This window comes from Peromyscus californicus, unplaced genomic scaffold, assembly GCF_007827085.1.
Source record: "Peromyscus californicus insignis strain IS unplaced genomic scaffold, ASM782708v3 Scaffold_7__1_contigs__length_154581171, whole genome shotgun sequence".
Classification (NCBI taxonomy): domain Eukaryota; kingdom Metazoa; phylum Chordata; class Mammalia; order Rodentia; family Cricetidae; genus Peromyscus; species Peromyscus californicus.
In genome coordinates, this window is record NW_026294595.1 from 153,893,058 (window position 1) to 153,913,803 (window position 20,746).

Sequence of the window (20,746 nt, forward strand, 5' to 3'; positions counted from 1 at the left end):
GACAGGCAGTGACGAGGAGGTCATGTGGTTGGGTTTACAACCAATGAGAAGGCAGAATAGAAAGTCTATTAAAAAAGACAGACAGGAAGTAGCTCTCTTGCTGAAGAGGACAACAGCAGCAGTGAAGGGTAAGGGTTTTAGCTCTGACCTCTTGGGCTTTCATCTCTGCATTGGCTCTGTGTTTCTTATTTAACAAGACCGTTCATCTACACCTAATATATGGTTTTTGTGCTTGAAAGCTCACCTTGAGAAAAGCTTGGGGCTACACTGGGATCCCAAACACCCAGTGTAGTCACTGGCCAGTTAATAAAGGCTTTCTATTGGCTTCAACCCATGTCTAAGAAGTCTTCTCCAGTGAATACCCTACAACACCTCAAGTTGTCCTTTGACAATTTGTCCTGTTCCCTCCTCCCCCCACTGCCTGCACAGTTCTAGAAGTTGAGAAATACATGGCCCAGGTACCAGCTGCATTCTCTAAGATTGTATTTTTTTGATTTATTTTATTTTGTGTGTGGGAGTGTTTTGCCTACATGAATATATGTGCATCATGTGTGTGCCTGGTGCCCATGGAAGTCAGAAGAGGGAATTGGATCCCTAGAAACTAGAGTTACAGATGGTTGTGAGCCACCAGTGAGTGCTGGAAATCGAATCTGGGTCCTCTGCAATAACAAGTGCTCCTAAAGGCTGTGCCATCTCTCCAGCACTGAGACTGTATTCTTACGTTGTAGAAGAACAGGAGAGGTGCAAGCCCTGTTCATGGCAGCATTAATCAATAGGTAAGAACAGACTCTCCAGGAGTCAAATAAATGCTCTCCAAAAGGCCCCACACTGTTGTCCTGGGATTATGTTTCCAGCACTGAGCTTGAGGTACACATACAGATTTCAGTAGTGACTTCAATCATAGCATTTGAAGTGACTCCAATCATAGCATTTGAAGTCACTTTCTTTTTGAGACAAGATCTCTCTATTATATAGCTCTGGCTGTCCTGGAACTTGCTCTATAGACCAGACTGGCCTCAAACTTACAGAGATCTACCTACCTCTGCCTGCAGAGTACTGGGATTAAAGGTGAACACCACCACAGCCTTCCCAGTTTTGAAGTGACTTTAAAATATGCCCACAAAGCTGAGGACAGTTGCACATACCTTTAAGCACATGCCTTTTAAGCTCATGTCTGCAAGAGCTATAAAGTGAAACTTTGTCTAATCAAGAGTAAAATTAAATAGGACCACAAAATCTTTGGCACTCCCTTGAGTGTGGTCTATTCTTATTGACTCAGTTCTGGCAAACAGAAGTGAATGACTCCTGAAATGAGTTCAGGCATCTTCTTTCCCATCACTTTCTGATGGCTCACTCTGGGGGAACTAGGATCAAGCAGTTCAATGTTGGCCCATGTCCTGCTCGCATGAGTCGAAGTAGTCCTTCTTGGAAGGGACCCTTAACTCCAGGGCAGCCTCAGAATGATCAGAGACTGTTGACATTCTGTCTGTAGCTTAAGTCATAGATGCTCAGCAACTGTATCTGTACTTATGGAAACAAGATAACAATGATGTTTTTAGTTGCTCCTTAGGATAATACGTTATATATAATAGGTGACACATATATCCTGACCAGCTTCCCATAGGAATCCCATTTTTATTTCTGTTCTTTGCTAAGAAAAAATGGAATCAGTCTGAAGGATTCCCATCCCTGTTTGTTGTTGGAGGCTCCACATAGTGACTGTTACAAGTACCATCTTACCCTTGACATTTTACCAAGTTCCTTCAATTCCCTAACATGCAAACCAAGAAGTTCTGGCCCATGATCAGATCTGCTACGCCAGAGCTAGGTATGCTGTTCTGGGATATACAACATTGATACCGAGAACCTATGCAGGCAGATTCATCTTTGTATGATACTCCAGTGTACCCCTTTCCTCCCATCCCCTCCTGAACAATTCTCATGTTTCTGTTTCCTCCAGTGTCTTACATTCTGACTGACCCATCCTTCTTGGGCAGGAGATAGAAGAGTGATGTCACCAGAAATGATGTTACTCTTGTGCTTCTCCCTGAGTTGTGGAAAGTAGGCATCTTTCTAGGGACTAGGCTGGAGGCCTACATATGAACCTGAACAGAGGCATGTGTCCTTTTTAGCACATGATTCCCACTTGGCATCTCCAGTGACTGTTTGGGTCCTAAGGAAACAAGTATATTTACAAAATCAGTCAAGGTATCTTCTCACTCCCTGGAGCCTGGAATGACCAGCTGTGCAGTGGTGACCAGGGACAAGTCCACAGAGCTATAGGGCAAGTCCCTGACAGGCAGTTCCATTTTAGGAATCCCTTAAGCCCTGAGCCTCAAGACAGAATTTTTTTTTAAAGATTTATTTGTTTACTATGTACACAGTATTCTGCCTGCATGTGTCCCTGAAGGCCAGAAGAGGGCATCAGATCTCATTACAGATGGTTGTGAGCCACCATGTGGTTGCTGGGCATTGAACTCAGGACCTCTGGAAGAGCAGTCAGTGCTCTTAACTGCTGAGCCATTCCTCCAGCCCCCTCAAGACAGAATTTGATTCAGACTTTAGACTAGATTCTATCAGCAGCAACTTACCAGTTGGAAAGCCCCAATCCAATAGGATACTTCTTAGAGAGGTTCCTTTTTGGGAGATCAAGGGTGGTCCCTGTAGCAGCCAGGCTAGGCCTCAGGTCTGACTCTATCTTGTTCCTGTGGCATTGTGTTGACATACTCACTCCTCAAAACAATTGTGATTTAAACATATGATTGACAGCTGGTGTCAGTCTGGAGTTGTATCCAATATAAGCATTCCCTTACAGTGACCTCACAGGGTTCCTTTGCTCAACAAATGGCGGACATCATACTGGGTAACATGGCTATTTCTAAACACACAGGATATTTTTTTTAATTACATTTATTTATTTATTTATTTATTTATTTATTTATTTATTTATTTTGTGTATGTATTGTGAGTGTGCATGCCACAGCATGCTTATGGAGGTCAAAGGAAAAGGACAAGGTGTATGAATTGGTTCTCTTCTACAATGTGAGTCCTGAAGATTGGACTCAGGTCATCAAGTTTGGAAGCAAGTGCCTTTACTTGCTGAACCATCTTGTTGGTTCAAGGTCTCTTTCTTTGTTTCTTTGTTTCTTTCTTCCTTCCTTCCTTCCTTCCTTCCTTCCTTCCTTCCTTCTTTCCTTTCTTTCTTTTTAATTTTTATTTTATGTATGAGTGCTCTGCATGTATACTTGCACACCAGAAGAGGGCATCAGATCCTATTATAGATGGTCATGAGCCACCATGTGGTTGCTGGGAATTGAACTCAGGACCTCTGGAAGAGCACAGCTAGTGCTCTTAACCCCTGAGCCATCTCTCCAGCCCCTTTTTGTTTTTTCAAGGCAGGATTTTTCTGTGTAGCCCTGGCTGTCCTGGAACTCTCTCTGTAGACCAGGCAGCCCTCAAACTCACAGAGATCTGCCTGCCTCTGCCTCCTGAGTGCTGGGACTAAAGGCGTGCACTACCACCACCCAGCTCAGGATCTCTTTCTTATTAATTTAATTTGTACGTTCACTATGTGGATGGGATGGGTACATGTTACAATGGGCTTTGGCTACTTAAGAGCTGCCATTGGAAGAAATCTAGTCTCAGTTCCTTTCCCTCTTCCCCTTCTGAGTCCCACAAAAGCCACTTGTGGGCACTGTGGAGTTCAGGTTCTGACTGTTGCTTCCTCTTGTGATTATCCTACTTCCCCTGAGCCACTGAAATGTTCAGTGTCCATAGACTTTGGAAGACCATTCCCAGTGCCTCTGCCTGATGGAAGGTGAGGGTACTCATGGCCACAGCCACCTGGTTTCTGGAGCCTTGATTCTGGGTTGCTAAAGAACATGTTATGCGCTGGGTGGTGGTGGCACACACCTTTAATCCGAAGAGCCAGGCGGATCTCTGTGAGTTCGAGTTCAAGGCCAGCCTGGGCTACCAAGTGAGTTCCAGGAAAGGCGCAAAGCTACACAGAGAAACCCTGTCTCAAAAAACCAAAAAAAAGAAGAACATGTCATGCATCTTTCTTACACTTCATACCAGGCAGATCAGAAGGTACCCCGCTTCTGGAACTCAGTGGTGGAGTGGGGCTTCATAGAGAAGAGAGAAGATGTCACAGTGTCACAAAAGCATGGGATCCCCAGTATGTCCAAGCAGGTGACCATCTTCAAAGGCCACCATTGGGACATTTGGAGCCCCTGGGCTGAGAGAGAAGAAAGGACCCTGCTTAGATGCTAAGCAGGAGAGGACTGGAGCCCGGCTTTCTGCCTTTGGTAAGGAATTCCAGGATGGATATGGAAAGGGTGACTTGGGAATTCTGACCTTTCCAGCATCTGAATCTGAAGGCAGCTGGTCCTAAGGAACCTCCCACCCCCAAGAACTCCCTGAGAATTCATGGCTGCTACTTTCTCACACCTGGCCATGACTGCCAGCAAGTGAGGTAAAATTCCACTGTCCAGGAGCATTCTTAGACCAGAGCACAGGACGGGAGGAAGGAGGCAGGATTCCAAGGGGCTATAAAACCCCTGAGGGGGCAGGGGCATTGAGACTGGCTCCACAGAATACCTCAGCTAAGGTGTTGCAAAAAGCATGCACTTTTGAGACAGTAGGAACATTAGGAGGTGTCCATGCTGCCCATAACTCTCCTAACCACAGAAACTCATGGGCTCTTGGTGGAGAATACCTACTCCAAACCAACTCAGGTGAGATAATACTCCACCATAGTCCTTGTGCAGTGACTATAGGCTCTAAGGTTGGCCTAGGGTGCCACTGGACTAGGTGACCTCAGGACTCCTGTGGAACCGTTACATTAGAATGTTGTAACTCTCACTCTCTGGCCATAATGACAGAGCAGGCCCAACCTACTCCGGGGTCCTCAGTTTTTCTCTGCCCTCTATAGAGTCTCTCCACAAAGTTTCCCATAAAATTATGGGCAGATGCTGCTGTCTGGCCTTGCAGAAGTTGGGAGTCTGAGAACCTGAATGAGAATCCACACGTTTGTGCCACTGCCACTAGTTTTATTAAGGTTGCCAACACATCCACTAAGAGGGCCATCAGGAAAGCCTCAGCCGCACCTGGCCTGGTGTCTGAACAGGGGACCATACCTCCTGCCTAGGGAGCTCCTTTAGGGAGAGCCCAAAGTCAGACACGTTTTAAGGACTAGACAGTTCAGTGTGGGAAGAGAAGCAGGAAGCTGGGGGTACAGGGAAGCGGGTAGGAGCAGGAACAAAATTTGCATCTAGACAGAATTGAACAAAACAAAAACAAAACCCAAAAATGTTCTCATCGCTGCTGGGTCCAATGCTCCTTAGCCAGACATCTCCTCCCGCTGCTCCTTGTTCCTGCGCACCTCAGCAGCATGCAGCTCCTGTGAAGAGAGGTGAAGCCCTGAGGAGCGGCCAAGGGTAAGGGTGTCCCTAGGAACTTCCAGATATATATACATATATAGTCGGCAGGCATCACTGCACTCCAGGAGCGCTGGAGCCACAGTGTTTAGGGATCAGACCAAGGGACTGGGCATCTGACCTCCAGCGTAAACAAGTTCCATTCCCTCTTGGATCTGAGCCCCGTGGGGATGCAAATTCCTTCAGAGCACTTCATAATTAATTTAACTACATATTACTGTTATTGCTAAATATGTCTCACTAGGACCAGATTCTGGGCTCTATTCCAACGCTGAGGGAAGTGCTCAACTTAAAAAAAAAAAAGGCTGTAAAGACATTATTAGGACCCCCTTCTTCACGCCTGGAGCCTGCCCAGCCGTGATCACGCCCCCAGCCCTGAACCCACCTTTTCGCGCAGCCGCTCGCGCAGCGCTGCAAGGTGAGCCTCGCGAATCTCCTTGCTCAGCTCCATCTTGTAGTTGAGCTTCTCCTCCGCCAGGCGGCTAAAGTTATTATTTTCTTCCAGCGCCTTGTGCAGCACCTCACGCTCGTGCTCACGCCGCTCTGCCAGCTGCTTCAGCACCTGAGCCTCCTGCGTCTGCGCAGAGCCAGGAGTTAGTGAGCAGCGACTGAGACCCCTCCTGAGCCAGGCCTTCACTCTCTGGTGCCCAACCGCTAGACAAACCTTACGTGCCTCACCTGCCAGGACATGGACTTAGCTCCATCTAATATCCATCAATCACTCTTCTCTCCGTCCCTGGGACTAATTTCTGTGAGCTCAGGGACCTTACACTATCCTGCATCCAATCCGCCTGGGACTTCTGGGGCCTTTGCACTGAAAATCCTGCTTGCCAGGAGGCCCCTCCAGAGCCAGGTGAACCGCAGTGGCTTGCTTTGTGCTACCCTTAGCCACAGTCTCCTTGTTGGACTGAGAACTCCCGAGCCCACAAATGTTGAAGAAGCAGGGTAAATTCTGAACCTTGAGCTGTGGTGGCTTCTCCAGACCTCTCCAGACAACTCCCTGTTGAGCACCGAGCAGGTATAGATACAGCTAGGGCAGCTAAGTTCCCAGCTCCCCACTATTGCTCAGCAAAGAAATGTGTGCACAGGGATCTGGGAAGGGACATTGTGGTGCTACACTGCCCTACCCTGCTGGGGAAAGGAATTTCTGATGACTGCTGGGAAAATGGATAATGAGGAGAGCAGGGATCCTTAGGGTGATTAGCTCCTGGCCTAGGCTGCCTCCTGAATGATGCTGGGGACCCATGGGTACATCAGTTTTCAAGATAAACTTGTTGATCCTGGGTCCTTCTGTGCATGGATTAAGTAATTTCTCCGGTCCAGAGGTCCACTTTGCCTCTGGGATCTCAATCCTAGAACAAATCTTGTTCTCTGTGTTTCAGTTATAAAGAGGCTAGTGTGAGGAGGGGCTGGGAGCCCCATTCATACCTCCCAGGGCCCGCTGAACTACCTAACCAACCCAACTAAGGATCTTCAAATGTGAGACCTTTTCTTCTCACTCCTCTGCCTTGAAAGAGTGCTAGCCTCCGCTTTATATCCCCAAGGCTCCTCCTGGGGGAACACAACCTGACCTCCCTCTGCCATGATCAAAGTTGAGGTCCCCCTCAAGAATGTGGTTCGTGATGTTTGTCACCGTCTCAGCACCCTCCTTCTCTCTCTCATCCCAGTTGCTCAGCAGCAAGTCAAGCAAAGGGCCTGGCCATCGATGCCAAGTGTATGTGGAGAGTCCTTGCCTTCCTCCGCTCCTCAGCTGCCTCCAGCCGCTTCTGCAGCTCCTCCAAGGAAGCATCCTTCCTCTTGGGGGGAGAGGAGAGCACAGGGCTCTCTGGAGATAGGTCAGAAGGAGACTTGAGGATGACCTCGAAGCTCTGGCCAGAGGCTCGCTTGTCCAGCTGTTTCACTTCCATATCTGCAGGGAAGACCAGATGGGGACTTAATGAGGCCTAGCCAGAGGATATAGGTAGTATGAGAGGCTTTCTCCCAGCACACATCTTAGCAAGGGTTGAGAAAGGGGTGCAGTTGCTCAGGTAGTACTCTTGGGCATGGGTCCCTCCTCCCAGAATGACTCTCTGCAGCAGCCAGCCAGGCCACAGTATTACCAGAGGTCAGAAGAAACAAGAGAAGTAAGGTGGTCATGCCCTAGCTGAGCAGGGCTAGCAGCTGTGTGGATACACTCACCCCCATACTGGTAGATGGTGTTGGGGTGGGGCTGTGAGTAGAAGCAGGAGCAGATGAGAGACAGCACAGACAACTCCTTCATCTTCTCCTTGTAGGCTGTGGATATGAAGTCAAGATGAGCAGGTACTATGACCATCCTGACATTTCTGTGTCTTCCTTTTCTACATTGCTCTTTATCTATGTGCATATTTGTTTTTTGTTTTGTTTTGTTTTGAGACAGGATCTCATGGAGTCCAGACTGGCCTTAAACTCACTATGTAGCCAAGAATGACCTTGAACTCTTTTTTTTTTTTGGTTTTTTTCGAGACAGGGTTTCTCTGTGTAGCTTTGCGCCTTTCCTGGAACTCGCTTTGGAGACCAGGCTGGCCTCGAACTCACAGAGATCCGCCTGGCTCTGCCTCCCGAGTGCTGGGATTAAAGGCGTGCGCCACCACCGCCCGGCTCGACCTTGAACTCTTTATCCTTTTGCTTCCACCTCCCAAAAGCTGAATGTATAGTTGTGCACCACCATGCCTCTGTTTTGAGACAGTCTTGTTATATAGCCCACGATGGTCTGGAACTCATTACATATACCAAGCTGGTTTTTTAACTCATGTTCCCTGTCTGGCCTGTCTCTGTCTCTTATATTTTTTGTATGTTTCTCTCTTCCTTCTGTGGTCTGAATGTTCTCTTCCATGTTAGGAGGTGAGCAGGTCATAAAGGTGCAAATTGGAGTAAAGCCTTGCCTGAAATAAGAAAATCAAAACAGTTTTGGGTTTTGTTTTGTTTTTGTTTTGTGCAGACTCTTGAATGAGATAAATGACCTTACTGCACAGTATCCATAGTAATTCTTCAGCTCTTCTAACGTGTGAGGTCACAAGGACACACCTTCACTAGACAAGCAAACCTAGTGGTGCCTTGACCTGGAGCTTTTAGTCTATAGAGAGATAAATTTCTACTTCTTAGAAGAAACATCCAGTCTAAAGTTATTTTTTTCTGATTAGTCTGAACAAACTATAACACTTCTGTCAGGGTCTCTGTCCTTCTGTCTTTTTTACTTAATCACTATTCTTGTGTCTTTTTCCTTTTGGAATTTTGCTTGCTTGTTTTGTTTTTCTTTTTTTAAACAGGGTTTTGCTCCAGTCCAGGCTGGCATTCAGCTCCCAATAATCTTCCTGCCTCAGCTTCCTGTGTTAAGATTACAAATGTGCCAGGCAGTGGTGGCACACGTCTTTAATCCCAGCACTTGGGAGACAGAGGCAGGCAGATCTCTGTGAGTTCAAGGCCAACCTGGTGTACAGAGTGAGTTCCACGACAGGCTCCAAAGCTACACAGAGAAACCCTCTTGAAAAAAAAAAAGACTACAAATGTAAGCCACTGCACCCAGCTTCTTTGGGTCTTTCTGTATCTCTGGTTACAGGTGTTCAAACTATTTATTTCTCTGAGCATCTATTTCTGTGATTACTTGTAACTTTGTATCTTTGGTTTACAGGGTCTCACTATGTAGTCTTGGCTTGCCTAGGACTCCCTATGTAGATCAGGTGAGCCTCAAACTCTCAGAAGTCTGCCTGTCTCTGCTACGATTCTCATGACCAGGACAAGTACAAACGTAGGGAACCCTCCCTGTAGCCCTCCCTTTCATTCCTGCCTCCCTCCCTTCTTCCCTTTTTTCCTCCCCAAAGACTGGATCTTCCTATATTGCTCAAAATGGTCTTGAACGCTTTGGTTCAAGTGATCCTCCTGCCCGCAACTCCCAAATAGTTGAGACTTCCACCTGTAGGGCATTTGTCTCTGGCTTGTAAACTTAGCTGTAAACTTGCATCTCAGATACCACCTCCACATCATTTACCACTTTGAGGTGAATCTTTGTTCTCTCCAGACATCCACTCACTGCCCTTTCAGGTAGTCTTGGAACCCACGTTCCACCAAGGAAAAAGACAAAGGAGATGTCCACTCAGCCCTACAAACCCACTGCTTCCTTCCAGTTCAAGTGCCAACCATCCAGTGCCCCTGCTACCCAACCAGAAAGGGAGGCAAGCCTGATGCTATGACCCTGACCCCAGATGGAAAAAAAAAAAAGACACTCACCTTTTTTGTTTGTTTTGTTTTGTTTGTTTGTGTGTGTTGTTGTTTGTTTGCTTGTTTTTGTTTGGTTTTGGTTTTGGGTTTTTGAGACATCGTTTTCCTGTGTAGCTTTGGGTGTCCTGGAACTTGATCTGTAGACCAGGCTGGCCTTGAATTCACAGAGATCTGCCTCCTGAGTATTGGGAATAAAGGCATGCACCACCACCACTACCTGGAGAGACACTTACTTTTAAAATGTAAGTAATCTTACTGTTGTGAGACCATTCACTTGTGAACCAGCTCCTTGGAGACTACTGTCTTGGTAAAGTTCAACAGTCCTGCAAGCCCAGTACAGTTATTCCATTCCACAGGGCAATACTAGGTCTTAGTTTACTGGTATGACATTAGCAACATTCATTGAAATGCAATTCTAGATTATCACTGTTCTTCCCTCCATCCTAGCAATTCCCAAAGTCTGGTAGGCTATGAGACTCAGACCTAGGTCTCTAGATAGACACAGGAAAAAGAGGAGGAGGAGGAAGAGGAGGGGGAAAGAAGAAGGCTGCTTCCATGTCAATTATCTACTAGCACCCTTTGAGGGAACAGACAAGAGGAACCTGGACAAGCATTTAGATAGACCAGAAACATTCTGATCAAGTTTTACCCAATAATTTTTAAAAATTGAGTTGGGTCAAGCAGTGGTGGCACATGCCTTTAATCCCAGTACTAGGGAGGGAGAGGCAGGTGGACCTATGAGTTCAAGGCTAGCCTGGTCTACAGGGTGAGTTCCAGGACAGCCAGGACTACACAGAAAAACCCTGTCTGGGGTGGGGGGAATGAGTTGGCATAGAATTAAATATATGGGGTAGAAGTGGTCAAAACTTTCATGGTAAGTTTTGTCCTCCCACAACAAGCACAGAGAATGCTGTTTTGATTTAAATTTTCTAATAACTCAGATTTGTTTGGAAGCAGCATGGAGCCCAAGTCAAGGCTAGTCATTGTCTTAAGAAGAATTTGGGAAGGAAAAGAGATAGAGGCAAGAAGGGGCAGGCCTCAAAGCGGACTTCATGCTTTTTATTTTTTATTTTATTTTATATGTATGGGTGCATTTTTTCCTCCATGTACATCTGTACACCACATTTGTGCTTGGTGTCCATGGAGGTCAGAAGAGTGTGGTCAGACTGGAGTTACAGAGGTTTGTGAGCCACCACCATGTGTGTGCTGAGAATCAAACCTGGGTCCTCTGGAAGATTAACCAGTGCTCTTAAGCTCTGAGTCATCTCTCCAGCCCCTTGCTTTGTTTTTTCTTCTCTTCTCCTTTCTACTCCCTCCCTCCTTTTTTCCTTTCTTCCTTTCTTTCTTTCTCCTTTCTGGGTTTTTTTTGTGTGTGTGTGTGCGTGTGTGTGTGTGTGTGTGTGTGTGTGTGTGTGTGTGTGTGTGTGTGTTTGTTTTTAAGACAAGGTGCCAGCGGTGGTGGCACACACCTTTAATCCCAGCACTCTAGAGGCAGAGCCAGGCGGATCTCTGTGAGTTCGATCTCTGTGAGTTCGAGGCCAGTCTGGTCTACTGAGCAAGTTCTAAGACAGGCACCAAAACTACACAGAGAAACCCTGTCTTGGGAAAAAAAGAAAAAGAAGAAGAAGAAGAAGAAGAAGAAGAAGAAGAAGAAGAAGAAGAAGAAGAAGAAGAAGAAGAAGAAAAAGAAGAAGGTATAATGTAGCCTAGGCTAACTTTGAACTCACTATGTATTGAAGCCTGGCCTTGAACTCCTGATCATCTTGCCTCCACCTCCTGAGTGTACTGTGCTTAGCCAAGTTTTGTTTTTTTCATAAACAACATCTACTCATGTATTTGTGCTATGAAAAGTTTAATCCAACAAAGGAGGTAGAGGGGCATGCTCCAGATCATGTGATAAGTAGCTAGAGAATTTGAGAGATTAACAGCAACAAGTTAGTAGATATCTTGTGCATCTAGAAGATGTCAGTCTTGTGCTAAGGAGACAGGAGGGCAGCAGTAAGAAGAGGGTCTTGGCTAGGGCAGGACAGACCTCCTGGACCTGGGAGAGGCCAGAGAGGAGTTTTGTTCTTGTCAAGTCTGACGAGACTAGCACCCACCCCCCTGCCAGTCCTAGTGTTTCATATTATCACTTCTCATCTTGTATCCAAACCCCTGATAGGCTGTCCTCAAAGGTCAGGCCGGGAACTTGGGGCCTGACAGTTGCTCAAAGGTCATTTCTGCTTGAGCCTGAAACATTCACAGGGAAAGGACGGCAAGTTCATAGCAGATAGTATCAAGTTTAAGAACCAGTACTAGGAGGCTGTCTTCTAGATAACTATCACTTCATCATGGGGAAGGCTGGCAGGGATTCAGGGAGCAGTACCAGCCTGGACAGGTGTGAGCATCTGGAGAGAAGGGTAGGGTGCTATCCACCTGGGTCAGAGATCCCTGAAGTCAAAGCTCGAAAAATAAGGGTTCAACTGGCAAGTGAGGTACCATATATTGTAGCTGCAGTCAGGGGCACAGTGTCTGGTGGTCATGGACATTCCTTGGTATGGTTTCTCTCAGTCTGATAGACAATGAGGAACTTTCTTCCCATAAGACAGATCTTCAAGGAGCAAATAGAAAAGTGACCATAGGCAGGGCCTGCTCTATGATCTGGCTGCAGAAAAGTGAGTATGTTGGGGAGGACAGGACAACTGGTGAGGAACTGGTACTTAGAGACAATAAGCAAGAGGAAGACCTTGCCTGTGGCTGATGGGCAAGGTCTGGCTATAGCACAAAGCTGAAGTTGGGTCCATGTTTTTGGAGCTTAAAGGGTCTTTTACACACCTGGGTCCCGTCCCCCCCCCCCCCCCATGATACTGAAATTCTCTGGGCGTGAGGGGTGGGATCAGGGCGGGACCGCGTGATGGGTGGAGTTTGTACCAAGGTCCAAAGCCAAAGAGTGGGAGAACCACGCATTGACCTATTTGACCGACGAGATCAGCCTCCTGGACTGAGGGAAGGAAAGGCAGCAAGAGCTTGTGGTTCTTAGAAGAAACCAAGGTCGGGGGTGGGAGGTCATGGGTCCTGCAGTCTCAAGCGCCCAGAAAAAAAGACGAAGCCCTGCTGGGGCTGGGGACTGGGCGGGGCATCCAGTGTGGGAGGGGCTGTCCAGCTTTAGGTTCTCAGGTCAGGAAAGGAGCCACAGCAACCACCCCGGAGCCTAGTATCCTCTTGGTGTCCTCCCCTCCGCCTGCTTTCGACCCTCTATGCAGTCTGAGGTGTAGAAGACTCCCTACGAAAGCAGACCTCACCACACCCCAGAAAGGTTTGGAAATGCAACAGCCTCTCCTTCACTTACACCCAGTGGCGCAAAGGGCGGAGATTTTTCTGGCTGGAGCAGGTGGCCCTAACGTCGCAGAAGGTGGTCCCCAGTTGCAGCGGTCACAGAGGGAAATCGAGGTGGAGAAGCCTCGCTTGTTGCAGGCTCAAGCCTCCCTCTGAGAGCTGTTGAGAGGTCCTCTCCTGTGTTCCCGAGCCCCTCCCCCACTTCTCAGGGACCGAGGTCCAGGCTTCTGCGGAAGGTCCCACCTCCCCCTCAACTCCCTACGAAGACTCAATGGCACTGAAATCCAAGGTTTCTGGAGCCTTAGAGGACCTCCTAGCTCCACTGCAGACACTTTTATGTGTCTGCAAGCAAGAATCCGCAGAGCCACTCTGCCGCAGTCGCACCTTGGCCCCGCACCCCGGCGCCCGAAGGGGCAATGCGCCCGGAGCCCGACTTCACGCAGTGATGCCTAGGGCGCGGCTGCTGCCCCGCGTCCGACTGCGGCTCCTCCCGCACTTGAGTCCCCTCCCGCCCTTGAGGGCTCCGGACCCCACGTTCTTGCACAGCCCAGTCTCGCCATGCAAAGGTTCAACATAGGAAAAAACGGAGTCAGTAACTTGTTCCTGCGTCAGGCAAGGCCTCTGCTTAGACAATGGCCTCTGCTCAGACCCACCAGGCCCCCGAGTCCTACCGGATACGGTGCTGGCCATGGTGCTGGCGGTGGCTGGGGCTGCGGAGGCCGGAGGGATACGGGCGGCGTCTGGGAGCTGCAGTCGGCGAATGCTGCAATGCTGTGGAGGGGAGGGAGGAAGGGCGGGTGCGGCAGGAGGGGGAGGGAGAGAGGGATGGATGGAGGGAGAGGGGGTGGAAGGAAGGGGAGGGGAGAGGAAGAAAGAGAGGAAAGGGGGAGAGAGAGAGGGAGAGAGAGAGAGAGAGAGAGAGAGAGAGAGAGAGAGAGAGAGAGAGAGAGAGAGAGAGAGAGAGAGAGAGAGAGAGAGAGAGAGAGAGAGAGAGAGAGAGAACAACCGAGGGTAACAACTATCAAAGGAAAGACAGTGGGAGGGGATGGAGGGAGAGAAGAGCAAAGGATGTAGCAAGAGGCCTATGTTTCATCTGCAGGCAACCATGGATGACACTTCTGTAATATGGCTTTGTGTGTTTTGGAGGATATGGAGACAAGACTCATTCCCCAGAACAGTCAAGGAAGGAACAAGGCTAATGTGGACCTGTTCCATAGTCAGGGTAGGTGACAGAGGCTGCTGGAGGCTGGATGACCACTTAGCCCCTGTCTGTGCCAAAAGGAAGGGATTCACTGGTTTGCAGGGGGTGATACTGGCCTGCAAGAATGTCTGAGGTAACTCTGTGTCCAGGGAATGAGCAGGTTCTGGTTAAATAAGGGGAATGATGAGGCTTATGATTTGATGTGACTTCAAGTCAGGTTCTAGCACCAGCTTTGACATTCTCTATTTGATGGATAAACAATATCTAGCCTCTCTGGACCTTTGCTTCTTTGGTGTAAGATGAAGCCAAAATGCCAGACCCCAGAAGATGGAAAAGAGAAGATGTGCCAGAGCTGAGTGTATACATGTAGTTTTGTTCTAGTTTCATTTCTGAGGTGATAAAATTCTCTGGTCAAGGGCTGGGTGTGGTTGTGCATGCCCTTAGTTCCAGCACTTGAGAGGTAGGATCTCTGAGTTTCAGGCCAGCCAAGGCTGCATAGTGAGACCTGAGGGGGAAAAATAAGCTCTGGCAAAATGCAACATAGGAGGAGGATTTATTTCAGCTGGCAGGTTACAGTCTATCATTGAGGGTTTCAAGGCCAGAAACTTGAAATCAGGTCTGCTTGCTATTCCATAAAGGATTACCTCTGACCAAGAAACCCAGTCACTTTTAAGGAAATGCAGCAGGGACAATGGAGAAATGCTGCTTTCTGGCCCACAAGCAGGCTTATATTTAGCTAGCTTTCTTTTTTTTTCTTTTTTTAACTTTCTTTTTATTTATTCTTTGTGTCTTTAACATCATGCCTTCCAATCCCACCCATCTCTCTCCCCTGCCCAAATAAAACAAAATAAAATTTAAGAGAAAAAAAGGAAGGGAAAAATCTCGTCACGGAAGCTACAGTGCGGCACAGTGAGTCACACAGTAAACTCCTTTATCCAAACATTTTTACATGCAGGCGTTCATTGCAAAGAGTCACTGGTCTGGTTTGAGGCCCCTGGTCTCTGCTACACCATCGACACTGGGCCCTCACTGGGTCTCTTCCTAGACATCCCGTTGCTGCCCTGTGTCATGGAGATCCTGCAGCCCTGAGTCTGAAGGACCAACCTGACACCACCCCACCCACCTCCCCCGACCCCTGTCCTTCAGCAGATCACAGATGGGGTGGATGTTGGGGTGGGCCAACACATAACCCTGGTTCTGGGCCTGGGTAGCCAGCTCTTCCTGTCCTCACCACCAGGGTGCGCTCTCCAGCATTTCCCTGGCTAGCTCACCCCTAGCAGCACTGAGCAAGGAGTGTGGTCAGTTCTCTGGCTTTCCCATCCTCAGGGTTTGTTCTCCCACACCTACACCTTCAGGGCCAGCTCTACGGTGTTGCCCAGGCTTTCCCGAGTGCTGCAGCTGATGAGGGGCAGGGACAGCTCCCCCGCTCTTACAACCTCAGGGCCAGCTCTTCCACCTGTCTCAGGTGTTGAAGGAGGGGGGCATCTCTCCCCCACCAATGCTACCACATGACAGATGAGTAATAGGGACAGCTCTCCCAAACTAACAACATCTGGGCTGGCTGATCCACACCTCTGCCAACAGGGTCAGCTCTACTGTGCTGCCCAGGTGAGGTGCAGGGTACACTCCCCTGAGTGTTGCAGCTGGTAAGGGGGAGGGTCAGCTCCTTCACCCACCACAGGTGGCAGGGTCAAGAGGGGAAGGGCATCTTTCCCTCATCCTCACTACCACCACCACATAGGGGGATGTGGCCAGCTATCCCACTCTCACACCCTCAGGGCTATCTCACCCATACCTCTGCCACCAGGGTCAGTTCTACTGTGCTGCCCAGCAGGAAGCAGGGCCCAATTTCCTGAGTGCTGCAGCTGGTAAGGGGGAGGGCCAGCTCAATCATCTGTCACAGGTGGTAAGGGGTGAGGGTTAAGGGGGGGCATCTCTCTCCTACCCACACCACCAGATGGGATGACAGACAAGTAGTAGGGGCAGTTCTCCTATGCTCACAACTTCCTGGCTGGCTAATCCACACCTCTGTCAACAGGTTGGCTCTATTGTTCTGGCTAGGTGAGGTGCAGGACCTGCTCTTCCTAGTGTTGCAGCTGGTTTGTGTGTGTGTGTGTGTGTGCAGGGACAGCTCTCTCACTCTTATGACCTCGGGGTCATCAGCTAGCTTTTTTTTTTTTTTTTTTTTTTTTGTTAGTCCTCAATGTCCTGGAACTCACTTTGCAGACCAGGCTGCCCCTGAACTCAGAGCTCTGCCTACCTCTGCCTCCTGAGTGCTGGGATCAAAGGCATGCACCACCACCACCCAGCTAGCTTTCTTATATAGTTCAAGACAACCTACCTGGAGATGGTCTTGCCCACAGTCAGCAATTAACAATCAAGACAGTCCCCCAAAGACATGCACACAGGCAAATCTTGACTCAGGCAATCCCAAATTGAAATTCCTTTCTCCTGTGACTCCAGGTTGTGTCAAGTTGACAGTCAGGGCTGACTAGGACAAGTGAGGAACCTGGTTTGCCTTTCCTGAGGAGAAAGCCTGATATCCAAATGGAGTATCTCATCTACATTTGAGATGGAGCCATTGAAGCCAAGAGAAAAAAGATTGTTTCACAAGCATTTAACACATATGGCTAGGAATAAAACTCTGAGAATCCTCCATGGCTTGAAGGCAGATGAGACAGCTCAGAAAGGCAAAAGTCTGTGGTAAATCTAAGGACCAGGTACATACGGAGCCAGCCCAGTAGGGTTCCACACAATCTTGCACCTAGTATATATACCTGGGCCTGAGCCTATGGATCTGACAGTCATGATTAAATTGCATTGTATGGAACAGAATACCTTCAAAGGGAATATCCAGTGGACTTGTATAGCTTGGAGTTCCCCCCTTTTATCTAAAGACCTCTCTCTCTTTCTCTCTCTCTCTCTCTCTGTCTCTCTTTCTGTCTCTGTGTGTGTGTGTGTGTGTGTGTGTGTGTGTGTGTGTGTGTGTGTGTATGAGTGCCTGTGTGCACTTGTGTACAGATACCCATAGAGGCCAGAGAAGGCACCAAATCATCTGAAGTTGTGGTTGTGATCTGTTCAGTGTGGATGCTTGGAACCGAACTCTAGTCTTCTTTAAGAGCAACAAGTGAGCCATCTTGACCACTGAGCCATCTCTCCAACCTTAACAGGAGTACTTTCAAATCAGGGAAGACAGTTCTCATTATGGAGTCAAGTAGCAAAGATATGAAAACTGTTTCCATCTTGTAGTCAGCAAGACCTTAGAACCAAAATCACTGGAAGCAAATGCTGCCAACATGAATAACCTGGATATAGGTTTGCCTTCAGACTCTCCAGACAGAAGTCTAGGCCTAATACATAAGGCCTAGAACAGGGCTTTGGTGTGAGTTAGAGTCAGGTCTCAGCACCAGCTCTGGCATTCTCTATTTAACATTCTCTATTGGAGGGACAGTTTCTGACCTCTCTGAGCTTCTACATCTTCATGTAAGATGAAGCTATGATGCCAGACTCCAAAAGATGGAGGAGAGTGTACTAGAGATTGTCTTGAGCTGTTTACTTGTGGTACTTCGTTATGTAGAAACACCAAGCTCACTAGGCACTGGTGGCGCACACCTTTAATCCCAGCACTTGGAATCTCTGTGAGTTCAAGGCCAGCCTGGTCTACAAAGCAAGTTCCAGGACAACTAGGACTGTTACACAGAGAAACCATGTCTTGTAAAAAGAAAAGAAAAGAAAGGAAAAGAAATACCAAGCTCATTCACACACAGAAAGCACAGTTCTTCTGTGTGCACACTATCATTGGAATTCTGCTTTGGAAGGGACTTGGAAGAAGGGAGAAACTCACAGATTTATTCCCAACAGTGGCCTTGATCCTAATGGAAACTACCATGTCTTCTAGATTAGTTAATGCACCTACACCTGGGTATTGTAGTATCCTTTAGATGGACTCAAATCCAGAGGCTGAAACTCAGTTGCTGAGATGAAGAGAAATAACCCTCTTGACCTTCCAGTCTTCTCTTGCAGATAGAGGAGCACACACCAAGGCAGGTTCACAGGACTGTATTGCCACAATCTCACCTTGGGCGTGCCTTCTCATGAACTTCTATCTTTGTCTGAACCCCACAGACCAGCTGTGTTGTTTGTTCCTGGCACAGTGTCAGGCACATAGTAAGGAAAATACTATGTACAGTCAGCATATTAAATGTTTTTATATATATATACCTCAGTATAGTGCCATGTTTGGGAGCAGACCTTGAGTTCTCACCAAGGTCAACTGAAGAAAGTTCATGAGCTGCTGCTTTGGGATGTTACTCACAGACTAAGAGTTTACAGATCAGAACTCTTTACTGATCTGAATAACTGTGGACGTCTAGGAGGAGTTCTGCATCTCAGAGGATATTCAGTTGTAGCTTAAGTTTTTCTGTCTGGCCCACAGTCAGGACAAATCTCTGTCATCCGCCAGTCCCACAGCCTCTCAGACCCAACCAAGTAAACACAGAGACTTATATTGTTTATAAACTGTATGGCCGTGGCAGGCTTCTTGCTAACTGTTCTTACAGCTTAAATTAATCCATTTCCATTAATCTATACCTTGCCACATGGCTCGTGGCTTACCGGCATCTTTACAAGCTGTTTCTCATCGTGGCGGCTGGCAGTGTCTCTCTCATCCAGCTTCCTGTTCTCTCAATTCTCCTCTCTGTTAGTCCCGTCTATACTTCCTGCCTGGCCATTGACCAATCAGTGACACATTTGACATACAGACCATCCCACAGCATTCAGTCATTCAACAGCACCTTTAAAACACCTGTTGTGTGCTAAAGCTTGGACTACATCAGACAAAAGAGGACAGGAGAGGTGTACCAGAGTCCTGGTACTTGGCAGCTGCTGGCAATGAGGAGGCGCCTGGAGACAGATGCAGGTGGATCCACTCAGTTAGTTATTTCCAATCTCCTAGACCTCAAGGCAGGCATCAGTATACTCCTGAACAGAGTGGGAGTGTTTAGATTAACTTATCTTTACTCTGTTCTTATGAGTCTCTTTGAGCTTTTTACCCTCTGGAAGATTTGTTATGTCCCAGTCACCTTTCAGAGTCCCAGAGCCAGCAACATGGCCTTTCTCATACTATCCCCAGAACAGTCTTTGTGGAAGCCTTTTCTGGCCTCTAGCCAAGGGAGCACCTTCACTATTATTTCCTTTCTTTATATTTATCACAATCTTATATGTGGTTGATTTACATCTACCCTGTGATTGAGAGTATTTTGTCCACAGAGAACCCCTTGGAGTCTGCCAAAGCAGACACTAAATCCAAGTTTATTGACTTGGTTGAGATTCCTTAGCATCCTGTGTGAGACTTGCTATATCCTGCTTCAGTTTACCTCCTCATCTCTCAGGTTAGATGCAGGAGAATAGTTTTCACATGATTTGTTACTAGAGTTGTTAGAATCAGAGCATGGACTCTGGCAGCCCTAACAATATGTGCTTAACAACTGGTTCTAAATACATCAATTAAATAGACAATGCAATAGTAAAAGCAGAAAAAGATTTCTTCAATGTGGCAACATTAAGCAGAGGAACAATGAAGATCTCTCAGGTGATCTTCAGGGTTCTGACATAAGGTTTAGGTTTACTTAGAGGACAAGAGGTATGATTACTAAGCAGTCTTGGGTCCTAGCCATCATTGTCTCTGGCTTCAGTCTCTCAGGCAGAGTGGTCTGACAAGTTGGCATAACTGTGTAAAATCTCTTTCCCTAAGACAAGTCCCTTCTTCAGCTGGTACCACTTCATTCTTTTCATTCCTTTCCTGGGAAATTCCAATTTCTTGGTGGTCCATTGTTTAAATAATCTGATAGTCAAAGGGAATATCAGAAGGATCTCTTTAGAATGTATTCATTCCTGCCAGAATGGTTTCATTGGAAGCTGTTCATGCTGCCTCAAAGTAACTATCTATATGCTGTGGAGCTAGACTTGCCTTGCTATGAACCCAGGCGGCACATGAATCAGTTCAGGCCTCAGCTCCACTAGTATCCCAGGAAGTTTTGTCTGTGCTTGGTGCCCATCCCAGTGTGTATGGCCTCCTTAATCAACAATTTCCCAGTGACAGCTCAGGGTCTGAAAGACTGAAACAAGTGTCTACTGGCAGTGTATAGATGTGTCATGGTGTTCTGTAAGTATGTTCTTACATGCATGAGTATGGGCATATCTGTGGGAAACTACCTGGGTATTAAAGAGAGCCAAAGAAAAACCCTAAAACAAGTGTCTACTGGCAGTGTATAGATGTGTCATGGTGTTCTGTAAGTATGTTCTTACATGCATGAGTATGGGCATATCTGTGAGAAACTACCTGGGTATTAAAGAGAGCCAAAGAAAAACCCTAAAACAAGTGTCCATTTTTTTTTTCTGGTGCCTTTTGGCAAATATTGGGGTTGCCAGAAACAAACAAACATCTCTGATGTCAGGACTGCCCTCAAGGACATGCTGCTATCTCTTCCCTGGAGCTCCTGGTTGACTGTCAACTAGTGCTAGGTGCTGGAGTTTTAGAGTACTTACCCTGACTGTT

At 47.5% G+C, this 20,746-nt stretch overlaps 1 protein-coding gene across 1 annotated transcript; it reads right to left on the bottom strand.

The window, feature by feature from the left end:
* Positions 1-5,030: 5,030 nt before the first annotated feature.
* Stmn3 (stathmin 3) lies at positions 5,031-13,812 on the bottom strand. Its single transcript, XM_052724507.1, has 5 exons — positions 13,661-13,812; positions 7,617-7,712; positions 7,172-7,347; positions 5,824-6,015; positions 5,031-5,401 (listed from the first exon to the last, which is right to left on the bottom strand). The coding sequence occupies exons 1-5, from the start codon at positions 13,677-13,679 to the stop codon at positions 5,342-5,344; spliced, it is 543 nt and encodes a 180-aa protein (XP_052580467.1). The 5' UTR covers positions 13,680-13,812; the 3' UTR covers positions 5,031-5,341.
* Between the last annotated feature and the right edge of the window lie 6,934 nt (positions 13,813-20,746).